The 17759-nt window shown below is 37.3% G+C and overlaps 1 protein-coding gene across 1 annotated transcript in view; it reads left to right on the forward strand.

Moving 5' to 3' along the window:
* Positions 1 to 13604, forward strand: part of Znf804b (zinc finger protein 804B) — a 561864-nt gene extending 548260 nt beyond the window's left edge. Inside the window, exon 4 of the mRNA XM_060373862.1 lies at positions 5211 to 13604. Coding sequence (XP_060229845.1) covers positions 5211 to 8871 — 3661 coding nt within the window. The 3' untranslated portion in view covers positions 8872 to 13604. The remainder of the gene's footprint in view (positions 1 to 5210) is intronic.
* Positions 13605 to 17759: the final 4155 nt, after the last annotated feature.

Genomic DNA, 17759 nt, shown 5'->3' on the forward strand with positions numbered 1-17759 from the left:
CAGGATTGATGTATAAAAAATAAAATAAAATAAAATAAAATAAAATAAAATAAAATAAACAAATGACAATTAATAGTTTTATGGTCCCTTTCCTGGACAGCCTGTGTTTGACCCTTTACAGTTATATTTGCTGAATATCCTGGCAAATCTGGCCCTGCCTTTAAGACATTTCATGACTATTCTATATTTTTTAGGTGGTATGTCTTGGCCTATTTATTAACATCTGACCTCCTGCATCTTACAATTAATCCTGGAGGAATTAACACTGTCCACATGGAATGACACAAATAGAATTATTCTTCCATGTAGAAAAGATGAATTAGTGGTGGTGAGGATGCTTGAGTTTTATATCAGGCAACTAGCTTTGATCATCTCTTCATTAGCAGGGGTTTCCAGTGAAATCATCTCTTGGTTTGGGAGGTACTAACTTTCTGAACTTAACCTTTTTTTAAAATCTCAGTACAGTACAACTTCATGGGTATTGCGTAACATTTGAAAAATGTTAGTGATATTGATTCTAAAAATAGAAGTTCCCCATATAATAACCAGAATAAAATACAACAAGATCATTCTATTTTGGTATATCTTTTTTGTTTGTTCGTTTGTTTGTTTGTTTGAAACAAGTTTTTTTTTTTCTGACCACTAAGTGAGTTCATCCATGCATAATATTGTTTTTGTCATGCATTTCTTTTTTTTTTCTTTTTTTTTATTTATTTATTTTTATTTTTTTTATCAGTTACATTTTATTAACTCTGTATCCCAGCCATGTCCCGATCCCTCATTCCCTCCCAGTCCCTCCCTCCCTCCCTCATCTCCACCGTGCCCCTTTCCAAGTCCACTGATAGGGGGGACCTCCTCCCCATTCATCTAATCCTGTTTTATCAGGTATCTTCAGGACTGGCTGCAAAGCCCTCCTCTGTGGCCTAACAGGACTGCTCCTCCCTTCGGGGGTGGGGAGACCAAAGAGCCAGTCATTGAGTTCCTGTTAGAAATAGTCCCTGTTCCCCTCACTTTGGGAAACCAATTGGTTACTGAGCTACCACAGGCTACATCTGAGTGGAGGTTCTAGATTATATCCATACATGGTCCTTGGTTGAATGTCAGTCTCAGAAAAGACCCTGTGCCCAGATATATTTGGTCCTTGTGGAGCTCCTATCCTTTCCCCATAAGACTAACTCCCCTTCTTTCTTATGATTCCCTGTACTCTGCCAAAAGTTTGGTCATGAGTCTTTGCTTTGAAAACACTGCTAGTTAGAGTCTTTCAGATGCGCTCAGTAGACTCCTGTCTTACAATCAATGCTCATCCCATCTGTCTTTCTAAATGAGGATTGATCATCTTACACCATGTCCGTTCAATTGATTATCTTTTTTAGGTGTATAGATTTCATTATGTTTATCATATCTTATAGGTCTATATAAGTGAGTATATCCCATGTTTGTCTTTCTCCTTCTGGGATATTTCACTCAGAATGATCTTTTCTAGATCCCACCATTTGCCTGCAAATTTCATGATTTCCTCCTTTTTGATTGCTGAGTAGTATTCCATTGTATAAAAATACCACAATTTCTGTACCCATTCCACCGTTGATGGACATCTGGGTTGTTTCCAGGTTCTGGCTATTACAAATAGAGCTGCTATAAACATGGTTGAGCAAGTGTCCTTTTTGTGTACTTGAACAAACTTTGGGTATATACCTAGCAGTGGTATAGCTGGGTCTGGAGGAAGCACTATTCCTATTTGTCTTAGAAAGCGCCAGATAGCTTTCCAGAGTGGTTGTACCAGTTTACATTCCCACCAGCAGTTGAGGAGGGATCCCCTTTCTCCACAACCTCTCCAGCATGTGTTATCGCTTGAGTTTTTCATCTTGGCCATTCTGATGGGTGTAAGGTGATATCTCAGGGTCGTTTTGATTTGCATTTCCCTGATGGCTAATGAGGATGAGCATTTCTTTAAGTGTTTTTCTGCCATTCGATATTCCTCTGTCGAGAATTCTCTGTTTAGCTCTGTTCCCCATTTTTTAATTGGATTACTTGGTTTGCTGCTTTTCAGCTTCTTTAGTTCTTTGTATATACTGGATATTAGTCCTCTGTCAGATAAAGGGTTAGTGAAGATTCTTTCCCAATCTGTAGGCAGTCGTTTTGTTTTGATGACAGTATCCTTTGCTTTACAGAAGCTTTTCAGTTTCATGAGGTCCCATTTATTGATTGTTGCTCTTAGAGCCTGTGCTGTTGGTGTTCTGTTCAGGAAGTTGTCTCCTGTGCCAATGAGATCTAGGTAGGCTGTTCCCCACTTTTTTTTCCAATTGATTTAGGGTATCTGGTTTTATGTTGAGGTCCTTGATCCACTTTGACTTTAGTTTTGTGCAGGGTGATAAATATGGATCTATTTTCATTTTTCTGCATGTAGACATCCAGTTGGTCCAGCACCATTTGTTAAAGATGCTGTCTTTTTTCCATTGAATGGAATTGGCTTCTTTGTCGAATATCGAGTATTCATAGGTGTGTGGATTTATTTCTGGGTCTTCTATGCGGTTCCATTGATCCTCCTTTCTGTTTCTATGCCAATACCATGCAGTTTTTATTACTGTTGCCCTGTAGTACAGCTTGAGATCAGGAATGGAGATACCTCCAGATGATCTGTTGTTGTACAGGATCGTTTTGGAAACAAGTTTTTTTTTTTTCACCATAGAAGGCAGAGTGTATATTTATTAAGTTACTTTGCTTTAGAATCTGGATACATTATTAGAATGTACACACACACACACAAACACACACAAACACACACAGTTAATTATGTTTTGTGGTGAATGTACCAAGAAGTTTTTATTATAGTAACAATTTCATAATATATCTATTTCACATCCCAATGTGTGCCATAGTATACCATCCATATATGTATGCTCATGCACTCAAAACAACTAACCAAATATGTGTTTTTAAATTAATGAAACATAACTTAGAAATACTAAAATGTCCTGGTTTATTGCAATTTGGAAGACGAAATGCTAATATTCTCCCATTAGAATTTTTATATGTTATGTTGAGTATAATACCAAGGACAGTAAATTGATTCGCTTTCCAGAAAAGTAAATTTATAAATTGGGCAGCATAGATCCTGAGTACTCCTAAAAGTGGCACAAATGCAGAGAGGTATCTCCTTGTCACCAACACAAAACTCAGGATCACACTATAGTTGTTCTTTGTCCTGTGTCAACACTTCAGTAACAGTTAAATATATCTCTTTTCCTTTGTCCTGGAATGGCATTCAACAGACCACACATTTTGTTTGAATACTTCTCCCCATTAACGATATTAAATATGCCTAAAGTACTCGTTTTGAAAGGCATAGTGAGATTATCAAAGCAAGAAGATTGTTGTGACAGGGAGAAAAAGATAGGTTTCATTATGAAACAATTAGGGAAAATTCAGTGTTTTATAAAATTTCTAAATTTGATTTCTACACCATAATAGAATAGACTATCATTATAAAACTTTATGTATTCATTAATGAGAACAGACAATCTCAACTAATTGTGCAATAAATAATGGCTAAATTATTGTTTGTAATTTAAAATTCATAACAGCAGAAAAATATGAGTTGATTGTAATACTATAAAAAAGGAATACTGTCATCAAAATAAAATTTGAATATCAAAAATGTCCTTCAACCAAAGCAAAAGACGACAGGCAGTAGAGTACTGATATGCATCTTGAGTCTATTAAGTGTTACTCTTGTGTTGGTATGTTTGGGGCTGATGAGGTGGCTTTGCATAGCACACCAGGGGAGTTTTCCTTTCAGAAAACTGATTCCCTCTTTTCAGAAGCTACGGATTGTCTGTATGTCTTCTACTAGAAAATGAGGTCTTTGAAATTTTTTTCCATTCATGTTGTTATGTCAACCGGTGTCATTTGTACGGGTCTTATTTATGCAGCCATAGCGTTGAGATTTCATGGATACAGTTTCCCTATCATGGGACAATATCCCACAGCAGGTACTGTGTTCTTCTAGCTCCAACAACCTGTGACTTTTCTACTCTGTGACTTTTCTCTGAGTGGAGGTATTATGTTACAACTGTATCAAGTAAAGCTTACTACCCCATAGCCACTTATTTTCTGCATTTTGACCAGGTGTGGATTTCTGAAATAGTCTCCATCTGCTACAAAAAGAATATTCTTTGATCAGGATTGAGAGCTACACTTTTGTGTGGGTATAAGGATAAGTATTTAGTTAGTCCTTCAGAATTTAATTAATACATTTTAAAGTTTAAGTATCTTACAGCCAAGAAACAAGTGAGAAGCAATAACAAAAAAAAAAAAAAGAAAAATAAGGAAGAAAACAAAATTAATAGTGTTTCCCTTCACATGAAAAAAATAACAGCATGGCATTTAAGATAAGTAGTTGGAAAAGAGATAAGTGATGTAGTGGCATTGCCTTTCCCAAGGCATCAACATTGCTGTGTAAGAAAGAGGTAGCAGATAGGGTGTGAAAAGACTAATTTTAACCTAAAATTTCTGTCTATGTTTACTTTATGCTTTATGTCTGAATCCCTAATGAACCTCAGCAAAATAAACAATCTTGAAGAAGCCTCAAAAGACAAAGCATGCACAATTAGCATAAAGCTGTTCTGGGGAGGAAGAAGCAGGAAGTGCCAGGGAACACTGTGACTGCTGTACTGAGCTGCAGGCCACTGTGTCCGTTAGCCACCTACCGAACGCCTTGCTTCAGCAGAAATCAAGTGGAAAGACTTTTGAAGGAGTAAATATTGGATGCTGAAGGTGTTGAAACATAAAATTAAAACGGTTTTTACAGTTTGCAAATTTTAATTTCTTACCTACGAGGAATGTGTTGGTTGGAAGACTACGAACCATGTTAAATCCGAATTCCAAAGGATCATAAGGTTCTAAGGGGTATATTGTGGCATAAATGCTCTATTTGCCTTTGTTTTGCTGCTTTCACATAAGACAGTTACTTGTTACGGCTTTTTTAAACTTTTAAATAACAAAATTATACAGAGCTTTTCAGAAGTAGCCACTATACAGCAGTTATACTGACTTGTACATGCATGATAAAATGGTTACTTTGTAGAAAATAATGTTCACCAATAAATAGAAAAATAACTCAGTGTAGAAATACTATGGAATGTTGTTTGCATATAGATTTGATTCCTATGCTAATGCCCTACTCATTTAAATATTTACTGTATTTACAGCGTTTCTGGAAATGGACCAGCATACAAAGCCCCAAGGATAGCCATGGAAAAGCAGCTCCAGCAGGGAATTTTCCCAGTTAAGAATGGCAGAAAGGTCTCCTGCATGAAGAGCGCCCTTCTCCTCAAGGGAAAGAGTGTGGCCAGAAGCAGCATGGATAAGCAGCGGTTTGCCACGCCAAGCCGACAACAGCTACAATCAGACAGGCGGCACTTGTTTGGAAACAAGACAACACAAACATCTTCAGATCTCGGCACTGCAAGTCACAGGACAGGAGTTTCATTTTCATTTTCAAAAAAAGCCTACCTAAAATTAGAATCTTCTGCTTCGGTTTTCAGCGAGAACACAGAAGACAACCATGAGTGTAACAAGTCACCCACCTATAACGTCGAACAAGCAGTAGAGAGCTGCAAGTGTTGCAGATTTGCAAATGAAGACCCAGACCTTCCGAAGAAAGAAGGTGTCATCTCATCGAGCCATCTGGAGGGTGTTTTAAACAACACCTTTTTGATGAACACTAAATTTTCACAAAATAAAAATGAATCAATTAATGGAAGACTAAAAGATTCAGCAGGCATCCACAGTGCTTTCTCTAAGTCTAACCTCCATCTTTCAGAAACAGATTTTACTCTTTCCAGCAGAGAGAAAGAAATTAGGAATGCACTGAAGGATACTTCAGAAAACTGCATTAATCATCCATGCCAAGCAAATGAACCCTCCGGTCCACCAAACATTTGCAAGCATAGTGAGAATAGGTGGTATGAAAGTCTGGGTGAATTTTTGCCTTCAGGACTAAGTGAACAAAAGACTAAAGCACAGTGGAATCCTGACTCTAGAACAGAGGACAGAGCAAAGTCTCTAGATGAAGTAGAAAGAGACAGCAAAAATGTGCAAAGACTTTGCAGAGAAAGTTGTCCACATGATGTGAAATCCAAAGCATTGCCTTTCATCCATGTACAGAGCAAGGATGGTCACACTACTCTAAAGTGGCCCACAGAACTTCTCTTCTTTACCAGAACAGAACCTTGCATATCTTATGGCTGTAATCCATTATATTTTGATTTCAAACTTTCTCGAAACACAAAGGATGAACATCGTTCAGAGAATATAAAAATAGAATTGGAGAAAGAAGTTTTGGAAAAGAAGACAAAAACAGAGAGCCAAGTCTCAGGTTTAATTAAAGAACAACAAAAATTGACCCAAGATAAACAATCTCTGAAACCAAAGATGCTTATAGCTAACCCAGATTGGGAAAAGTTCCAGAGGAAATATAATTTGGGCTACAATGATTCTGACTCTACTATGAGTGAACATGGTAGTCTAAGAGACTTGGAAATGAAAAGTCCTGAAGTGCCTGCTTACCTTAATCTGTCTCTAAAGGATGGCTTAGGAAATGATAATAGCGATGATATTGAATTTATGGAACTCTCAAATGTCCACTGGAAAAGCTGCAAAAAGACAGTTCAAAATAATGTTCAGGAGGGTCTATCTTGCTCGCCTCACATTTCTAGGACTAAAACTCATAAGCTGAATCCTTGCAGTTCACATTCAGAGTCTGAAGAAGAAAATCAATGTACCTGGAACTTCAGTCCTTACACATCAGGGGATCCTTCTGAAGATGGGAAGGACATCAGTGCAAGTTTCAATACCTGCAACGCCAGCATGACCAGTGGAGCTTCCAAAAATGGGGAAAGAAATCACGGGAAACGTTCTTCAGTGTCACCTCTGAGGGGCCACCCCAGAACTCTGGATGAAGCTTCCAGAAACGTGTCCAGCTGGAGAAACATATGTTCAAGTTATAGGCCCAATGGCAGTGACAGCAGTCACCTGCTCTACCTTTGTAAAAGAGAACGTGACTCAGCTGAGAGGCACATGTGGAAAAACAGAAAGCACAATTGTCTCTATTTGTCTGATGCACCAATAAACAGTAACTGTCCTCACTCAGATACACAGAGAGACAGCAATGGTAACCGATGGGACTTATTTAAAACTAAAAGACCATCAAAACACAGAGACTGTCAGTGCAGAAAAAGGTATGAGCTGGGTAAAAATCAACCGTTCACAGGTCCCAAGCCCCCAAGAATTTGTCATTGTGATTCTGGCTCACAGGTTTCCCTTGATGCAAATAGTGATAAGCTCTTGATTGGTCAGGGACCTCAGCACAGCAAATCAGGCTCTTATTTGAGACAGAGAGCTTACTACTACTTAGACAAGAACAAGAGAAGCCAAAAGTCTTTGGCCAGACTTCACATTTGTGATGTGGGAAAAGTCAAGTGCATGCGACAATGCAGCTCAGACACTCTCAACTACCTTCCAAGGAGCTGTGTAGCCGGCCCTTCAGAAACCACACAGTCAAACATTCCAGATGGAGAAGGGCCATCCCTGACAGCCAAGGGTCTTCTAGAAAGAGTGCAGGCCAAGAAGTGTCAGGAGCAATCGAAAAAGTTCAGGATCTCCCCGAACAGTTGTTTAAAAGAATCAGAGACTCATTCACAAATCCAACACACAGTTCAACCTGAACCACAACGTAGCAATAGAATGGCATTGCCTTTTTTGAAGAAGAGACAACATATGTGCAAAAGAAGAAATGATAAAGGCCATAGGGTTCACCAGATTGCTGACAAAGAAAGAATTGAAAGCTTACAAAAACCTGGTTTTACTATTTTAACAGACACTCAATGTGAAAACTATCTCTCCACAGGCCTAAGTCATTCAATGCCAGGCTCTCAGTCTTCAAGTGGAAAAAAGAACCAGACAACAAAAGAGCAATCTAAATCTTCAATTAGCACAGTCCAACCTTTTCTTCAAAGCTGTGACCCAGTACCAAATGATTTCCTCGGTGCTTTTCCATCTAATAGATACACTGGTGTAACCAATTCAACAGAGACCAAAGAGGAGCAGATAAATCTAGACTCACAGGATGTAAGCATGTCTATAAATCATGTAGAGGGGAATATAAACTCTTACTATGACAGAACAATGCAGAAGAATGACAAAGTGGAAGATGAATTAGAAGTGTGTCATAAATCTCTCTCACCCCCTTTAATTCAACAGCCCATAACATTTTCCCCCGACGAAATGGATAAGTACAAGCTTCTCCAGCTACAAGCACAGCAGCACATGCAGAAGCAGCTCCTGTCAAAGCATCTCCGAGTTGTGCCCGCTGCAGGGCCCCCTGCCTTCTCCCCAGCCTCAGCCATGCAGACAGTTCCAGTCCATCAGCACACATCCATCACCACCATCCACCACACATTCCTACAGCATTTTGCTGTTTCGGCTTCCATAAGTTCTCACAGCAGTGCCCTCCCCATTGCTCATTTACACCCTCTGCCACAGCCACATTTTACTCCCTTTTCGTTTCCAGCCATGGCTCCGGCCATTATTCCTGCACACACCGCTTTCCTAGGTCATCCTCTGCACTTAGTCACCACCGCCCCCTTTCACCCATCGCATATAGCATTTCAGCCCCTGCCTTCCACAGCCTTTATCCCCACGTTGTTTGGTCCTCATTTAAACCCAGCCACAACTTCTATCTTCCACCTGAATCCTTTAATCCAGCCAATGCTACAAGGTCAAGATCTTTGCCATCACTCTTGCTCCAGTCAGATGCAACAGTTAAACAGCGTGAGGGAGGCCTTAAACATGGCACTACACTTGAACTAATAGCTATTACAGCTTGTCTTATGAATAAGTAACAGATTTTTGCTACCTGTAAAGCAATGCATTAATACCGTCTCTCTTGTTATTGTAAGATTTAAAATTATGGTGCCAATTCCAAATGTAACTCATGCATAAATGTAAATGGAATCATCATTATTGAAATGGGAACATTTTTAAGAACTTCTCATTTTGGCGAAAATAATATGGCAAATTAAAATAATTTTATGGGATGAAGTTCTGGGGAGTATTAAAGAATGGTTTGAGGAGAATTGTCCGTTAGTGTTATAATCTGGTAACAGGAAACATTCTGGCATATCATAAATATTATGAGTAAAAAAAAAAAAAAAACAGAATACCCTATGTTTGAAGTGTTTGATGAGTGAGTGGTGAATGAACGTGAATTTCAGTTTTATTTTTCAGATAGTATTAAAATGAGCCAATGATTCAGAATAATCACTATTGTTAAAGCTTGGCTGTGCTACCAATTATATTGTCTTTTAATGTGTTTTTCATAGGACCTTTGAGCTATTAAAAATATTCTGATTAATACAAGCTGAAAACAAACTACACTAACTTTACAATTATAGAAATTCTGTGAAAGACAATTTTGCTTCCCTTCATATGTAACTATATCAAGATAACTTTGTATGAATCAATAACATCAGGAATTAAGAATGGTTAAACTTTTTATTAGAGAGTATACAAAAGATATTATTAGCATTTGATAAACAAAAATAAAATATCTACAGATTAACATTGCACACATATTTGAATTCAAATATTACAAGAACTAAAAAAAAGAACTGAATCAAGTTTTACTTGCTTTACCACTCAGAAACTTCATTGTATTCAGGAATAAGGAGCACAAGGCTTAGAAAGAATGAGTTTTATAATGGTAAAACAAATTACCATCTATGTAATCAAACACTCATTCAAAAGACTGCCTGACAGATAGACTTTCTACTTCTTATTTTATTTGTGGACTGTCATGTGTTTAGTGTATAATTTAATACCCTTATAAAAACATGACTTACATTTCCCATAACTATGGGTTTATGAAAATGGAAACTAAAAGAACGGGGTTGTCTTACATCTAATAATGACATGAAGGTGTAAATGTTAGCAGCCTTGGGGAAAGGGAGCAGCATTCACTGAATATATGTATTTCACTTCAGCCAGGTGAAACACTTAGCCCACTTTTTCACATTCCTCACATCTGTAGAGATCAATATTAGCATTTCTCATTTGCTCAATGAAATCAAGAAGCTTAAATAGCTGATTTTTCATATGTGGTAGAAAAGATATCTTTGCTGCCGAGGACAAAAACAGAATGGGGGGAATAAGAAAAAATAAATTTAAAATATTGACATAAAGAACAATTGTGTTTACCAAAGTAACAACAAACATTTGTAGACGAGGAATTGTATTGGAATATATAAGGGACAGAGTCTGACTTACTTAAAATGAATAGAAAGCGAGAGAGAGAGAGAGAGAGAGAGAGAGAGAGAGAGAGAGAGAGAGAGAGAGGTATTTATCAAATAGCAAGAACCTCCATACTTACATATAACTCCACAAAAGTAATTATTAAAATTGAGTGCATTTGGGATAAATTGCCCTAAAAAATGAATGCAAGTGTTGTTATAAATGTGGATAATAACTTGCTCCCCCCAATCTAAATGTGCTGTGGATAATTAGTTCATGAATCAGATTACAAAGATGGCACAAAGCCAAGGCAGGGTGCTCTTGAACCGTCGTCACTGGAAGTTTGATGACAGAAGAGACAGATCACTTGATTAATTTTTAAATTGCCTTGGAGACAGTCTAGAATCTCCGATGGTTAAACCAGGGAACTTTTCTACTGGTGCCTTCGCTCGATCAATCGGTGTAAGCCGGTAGTTTGGAAATGTCTGCTCCATCCTGCACTAGCAGTGATGAGAGTGCTCACTGAATTTCCCACCACAGACAACAGCAAGATGTGGCCAATGAAACAAAAATAACTCTTGTACTCGAAGGAAACAAGGCATAAAAAGTTGTGGCATCAAATAGAGGGAAGGAACAATTAATAAACCTCTATCCACCTGATCAATGAGGTCAGCACTCACGCTGAGTTTCAGATTCGATTTTACCTTTAGAGGAGCGCATTCTGGAAAAGCGGAAGCAGAAAGAAGACCATCTTTTTCTAAAAGATGCCCATTAAAAACAGAATCTCTGATGGATCATACTTTTTGTAGCACATCCTTCAAATTATTTGATAACTGACTTGAGCATTATTTTTGTATTAAATGCTAAATGTATCAGATAAGTGCTTTGTGGGTTTACTCTTTACACTTAGTCGTTGGGCCTTGTTTTGTATCTGCCCAAGAATCAAGGCTAAAGACAAATATTGTTGATAAAAGCTACAAAATATTTATATATACATATGTTCACATGTGGGCACACACACACACACACAGACACACACACACATGCAAGTATGTCTATATATTTTATACCTAAAGATTCAGAGTCATTCCACCATCATGTAGCCTCAATGAGTTCATGCAGGATTCAATAAAGTAAGTGCTTTGTGTGATAAACTGGCAAATAAGCAAAGTTCATTACTTATTTTTTCAAGAAAAAGGTACAATGGGGGCTATAAAAATCTACTCTATCAAATTTTTGAAGTTCACCTTTCTACATGTTATAAATAATTAAATCTGAGAAGTGATTAGACAGTAGAGAGTGATTTACAAAGTTCCTAATTCTCAGGCTTTGACATCTCCCCTGCCCCTCCACCTTGGAGAGAGACATTTTTCAGTCTGATCTGAGATTTCTTTGTCACAGAAAATGGGTTCGATGGTGCCTACCCTTTTTCAGTCTCTGTCAGGTCTAAATTGATCTCTGCTATCATTGGGTAGAAATACGTTTATAAAGAACTAACCCTATAAAAGATTCTCCTTATATAGGATATTTAATCAGTCAGATTACTCGGGATCATATGTCACGATCTGTCTCCTCGAAGAAAGTTTTCTGTAGAAAGAAGGACAGAAGAAATGCAGTTTTCTAAAAATTTAATAATACTTTGAAATTTTGTGAAAAACTCAGCTTGTTCTTCAAGCATTCGATAAGGTAACTGGAGATACCAAGATGGTCTGCAGACAGGCATGCTGGAATACCACTAGTCTTACAGAACACTATATCGTGATAAATGAAATAACCCTCCCAGGATGTTAGTAGAGTGACTGTCTAAAAAGTTGCGGGGTAACGTTGACAGCAATACAAAAACACAGTACAAATCTATATCTTTTCTTTAAAATATTTCTTATGGTTTTTAAGGAATATTGTTAAATATTCTGAAAAAAAAATGGACATATCAGATCCAGCTTCCTGAAATCACACCGTAACGACCCACTTCTCATACCTCTGTGTAGGCAGCTAGCCTAATTAAGTGTGGTAATGATCTAAGCGTTCTCGGCCTCAGCAGCGCTAAGGAAGAGGCTGAAGTAGGGTTCCCTGAATTATGAACTCCTAAAGTGGAATGCGCTCCCGCTGACTAACAGAAACATTTTTACAACGCAGAGGGTGAGCATCTTCAGGCAGGAGCCGGAGAGATGCGCGCGTGCTCTCTGTGTCTCACACAGGAAGCCCTTCAGTAAGATGAAAAGTTTGGAATGGCAGTTCTCCAGCCAGTAAGCGTGGGTCAGGTCAGAGGATTTTCGAAGGTTATCATTTTGTTCCACCAAAAATACTATCCACATCCTCTATGAGATGGATAGTTCGTGATGAGTGGTGTACATTTGGGACTTAAGCTGTATTATAAATGATAGCGATGGAAAAACGGGTTAGTTTTAGAATAAGCCAATATTTGAGAGATAAGCTAAAGGGTCATTTTCATTCTCGGAAGCTATATATAAGAATGAATGATTCCAATCCAATTTTTAAATTCCTTTTTCAAAGTCACTTCTTACTTTTGCAACTTACCACTTCTCTTATATATTGAGATCAATGAAAACCTTAAGAGAAACAACAACAACAACAACAAAAAAACAATACAGGAATTCAGAAAAAGTGTAACATGTATGAATGTGTATGTTTGTTTGTGTGTGTGTTCTTAATATACCCTTTGTTCTTAGGTTGTTAAATTCATTTGTTGGAAACAGAACGTTTATTACAGTGTTTTCTTTTTAAAATAATCATATTAAGACAATCAATTTTAAGAAACAATTTTAAGCCTGTGCAAATTGGTCATTTGCTTTAATAGGTGAGAGACTCTTAAGTAGCTGAAATTTAAGTTGGTTGTGTAGCTCTGTACAACAAAGCTCCACCTTATCGAACCCTAAAAAAAGTACTTACCTTAAGTGATACTGAAAGATGGTCTGCAATATGTATAAGCCAATCACTTTATTTTGTATTCTCTGTTCAAAGCAATTTTGATTATACTGTGGCTAAGTAAATTGCACTACTGTACATGCAAAGAAGCTTTTTTTTTTTAGATTATTGAATAAATTACTTGGACTGTAGTTCAATGCAATAATATTTTTTTCAATAAAATGCTTAAAGATATAGGAGTGTTAGTGACATATTTATAACAAAAATTGTACCAAAATGTGAGGATTAAATCAAGTACAAATGATGTGAAAATATTCTGTATTTTACACTGTTGGATTATAATGCATTTAACATTTTATTTGTTACTGTATATATTTATAGTATATATTTAAGGGGTTGGATTTCTTAGACTTTTCATAACATTTGAGTGTTATCAAATAAATCTGTTTCCTCAAACTCAAAATAAATATCATTTAAAATGTTCTAGAGATGTATTTGTTGCTGAAACAAAATACATATACTATATAATATCTTATTTTTACTTTTAAAATGTAATTTTAATGCTCTAACACAACTATAGTTTTCAGAATGTATTTTCTGATAATATAATATAATGATTTTCAGTATGATTTCTGTAATGTAAATTCTGAAAATATTTTAATTAAAACCTTTAATTTGCTTTGATAGAGTAAAGTCTTTCAGAGGCACTCTGTGGTAGGCTCCTGTCCTGTTTCCTGTTTTCTTCTTCTTCCAATGTCCATCCTGTTTGTCTTTCTGAGTAACGATTGATCATATTACCCAGGGTCCTCCTTTTTTCCTAGCTTCTTTAGGTATACAGATTTGTGTAGGTTTATCCTATATTATATATCTAATATCCACTTATAAGTGAGTATATACTGTGTGTGTCTTTCTGCTTCTGGATACCTCACTCAGACTGATCTTTTCTAGACCCCACCATTTGCCTACGAATTTCATGATTTCCTTGTTTTTAATTGCTGAGGAGTATTTCATTGTATAAATGTACCATAATTTCTGTATCCATTCCTCAGCTGAAGGATATCTGGGTTGTTTCCAGATCTCCAAATAACAATTCCGAAAAGAACTCACCTTTCTAGGAAATATTTTTCATCAAATACGGCCAATGGTGTGAGAATTAATTTGAGATTCCACTTAACTATTATTAATTATTCACTAATTTTAAATGTGTTTTTGTTGTTGTTGTTGTTGTTTTTGTCTCTGTGTCATTTAGGATAGCTATATGAACCCTCCTTTGCTATTTGTGCCAAATCTTAGACCAGATGTGCTTGGAATTGACTTCTTCTCTTCCTCCTCCTCCTTCTTTTTCTTCTTCCTTTTTCTTTTCTTTCTCCTCTTGCTCCTCCTCCCTCTCCTTTTCCAGATTGTTATTCCAACTAAATTCAAACTGCTCAGCCTCCTGCTTTTGCCTCTCATGTTCTAGAATTATATGTGGGTGTCATCATACTTAAGCAGCTCCTGTTTTTGAGCCATATCAATGACATCCTTTACTGTCCAACTGCTTTTTTCTAATATAAAAGCACCACATTTCTGAGTTTTCATTTTTTCTTTCATTACACCTGCTTTACTAGTAACAGGATTCTATGATATCCTCTGTCCTAGTGCCCGAGTCCATGTTTTAAGAAGAGAAATAATTCAGACACCGATCATCTGCTAGACTTCTGCCCTAGGTTCTGTGCTTTATGGTAACCTGTTTAGTGGAACCCTTGACGTGCTAAAGAGTTACTTTTCTGAAGTATTCCAATACATACAAGTACATGAGGACAAGTACTGGTTACTGTCCAGATAAGTTCTCGGAAACTATCTGAACAGGAAACCAAGATTTTTCTAAAAACGGAGTGCAATGATAATACTAATTAGATTGAGTTGAAAGAGTACATGGTGTCTGTGTTGTCAGGTTTATGACATTCTTTCATTTCACATGAGATCTGCCAGGCTTGACCTCTGTTCTCATTACCTATCATTTTTGTATCATGAAATATTTGGACACATATAAAAATGGCTGCCATAGACCCTTGAGGTAGTTGTCTCTTATTACACCTGGTAAATGTGAGTGAATTCCCAATGGGATTTTAAAAATACTTCAAGGTCTAAAGGAAAACCTCAAATGTTGTAAAGTGACTCAGCAATAAATAAATGAAAGTCGTTCGGGATAGGAACACTAACCCTGCACACTGTGAAGGCTTGTCTGGCGAATAACTCATCAGGTAAGCATATTACCAAGTGTTTTGGCATCTCATTCTAGCAGACACAAGCAAATCATTTGGTGTGGATATGGCACGGCAACTTCAGAAGAGACTTTAAAGTCTCTGTGGGTTACCTCATTCATTATGAATATATTTTAAATTCACTTTTATCCTATATTGTTCATAGTATTGGGAAAATGAGGTTCTTCCATATTTCCAAATATTTAAGAAAGTAGAGACAATACACTGTAGAAGGAACTTACGGGAAAGTAACAGTTTGTCACTCTTAAGTTAATCAGTCCTAACATAGGTGTTTGTGTGATTAGTCAAGGAACACTAAAATGAAATGAGTGAAAATATGAGAGATAAGTCTAGTTACTGAGAACTTTTCTCCTTCTGGAAACTTGTGTTTATATGTATTTTCCAATATTGATTACCAGGAGAAATTAGGGCTGTGCAGTTATTTTATATCAAAATATCAAAACAAAAATTTTCTTTAGCTTCTCAATTATAACTTTTAAGACTATGCAAAGTTTTTATTTATTTATTTATTTATTTAGAACTAATTTCAGTTTATTTACTTTGTATCCTAGCTGTAGCCCCCTCCTTTGTCAACTCCTAATCCTGCTCTCCCTCCCTTATCTCCTCCCATGCCCCCATGCAAGTCCACTAATAGGGGAGGTCCTCTTCCAGTTCCCATTATGTCACATCAGGACTGGCTGCATTGTCTTCCTCTGTGGCCTGGTAAGGCTACATGCTCCCTTCAGGGGAGGTTATCAAACAGCCAACCACTGAATTCATGTCAGAGACAGTCCCTGTTCCCCTTACTAAGGAATGCACTTGGAGAAGAGTTGCCATGGGCTACATCTGTGCAGGGGTTCTAGGTTATCTCCACACATAGTCCTTGGTTGGAGTATCAGTCTCAGAAAGACCCCTGTGCCTAGATTTTTTGGTTCTGTGGCTCTCCTTGTGGCACTCCTGTCCCCTCCAGGTCTTACTATCTTCCTTTTCTTTCATAAGATTCCCTGCACTCGGTCCAAAGTTTGGCTATGACTTCTCAGCATCTGCTTTAATACCCTACTGGGTACAGTCTTTCAGAGGCCCTCTGTGGTAGGCTCCTGTCCTGTTTTCTCCTTCCAATGTCCATCCCATTTGTCTTTCTGAGTGAGGATTGTTCACCTTACCCAAAGTTCTCCTTCTTGCTTAGCCTCTGTAGGTGTACAGATTTCAGATTTTAGTATGTTTATCCTATTATATGTCTAATATGCACTTATAAGTGAGAATATACCGTGTGTGTCTTTTTGCTTCTGGGATACCTCACCCAGAGTGATCTTTTCTAGTTCCTGCCATTTGCCTGCAAATTTCATGATTTCCTTGTTTTTAATTGCTGAGTATATTCCATTGTGTAAATGTACCATAATTTCTATATCCATTCCTCAGTTGAGGGACATCTGGGTTGTTTCCAGATTCTGGCTATTAAGAATAAAGCTGCTGTGAACATGGTTGAGCAAATGTCCTTGTTGTGTACTTGAGCATCTTTTGGATATATGCCTAGGAGTGGTATAGCTGGATCTTGAGGAAGTGCTATTTCTAAATGTCTGAGAAAGTGCCAGATTGATTTCCAAAGTGGTTGTACAGGTTTACATTCTCACCAGCAATGGAGGAGGGTTCCCCTTTCCCCACATCCTCTCCATCATGTACTGTCACTGAGATTTTGATCTTAGCTTTTCTGATGTGGGTAAGCTAATGACTCTGAGATTTGTTGCTTTTTAACTACTTGAGTTCTTTCTATATCCTGGATATTAGCCCTTTCTCAGATATAGGGTTGGTAAGGATCCTTTCCCAGTCTGTAGGCTGTCATTTGGTTCTAATGACAGTGTCCTTTGCTTTACAGAACCTTTTCAGTTTCATAAGGTCACATTTACTGATTGTTGGTCTTAGAGCCTGTGCTTTTGGTGTTATTTTCAGGAAGTTGTCTCCTGTGTAATGAGTTCAAGACTCTTCCCCACTTTTTTTTCTAGCAAATCATTTTTAAGATTATACAAATTTCATACACCCCACCAATTTCCGCTATTTCAATCCAAGAATGAGCATTTCATTTTATTTTTGGAATTGAATCTTCAGGACATGAAATGCATTATGCAAAGGGATGTTGAAAGTTTGGAATAACTGAATTAACAAAACTCAGTTTAAGTATATTTTACTTAAAGTCTTAAGGCTAAAGATGTTTGAATATAGGACATTATCATCAGGACAGACTTGCCTGAGAGAGACACATTTCATGAGCAGGTTAGCTTTCAACACCATATGTCATTCTTCTTATTTGAGGTGATTCATCATTTCCTCTGGCATGCTCTGTGC

Source organism: Meriones unguiculatus, chromosome 21, assembly GCF_030254825.1.
Source record: "Meriones unguiculatus strain TT.TT164.6M chromosome 21, Bangor_MerUng_6.1, whole genome shotgun sequence".
Taxonomy (NCBI): Eukaryota; Metazoa; Chordata; class Mammalia; order Rodentia; family Muridae; genus Meriones; species Meriones unguiculatus.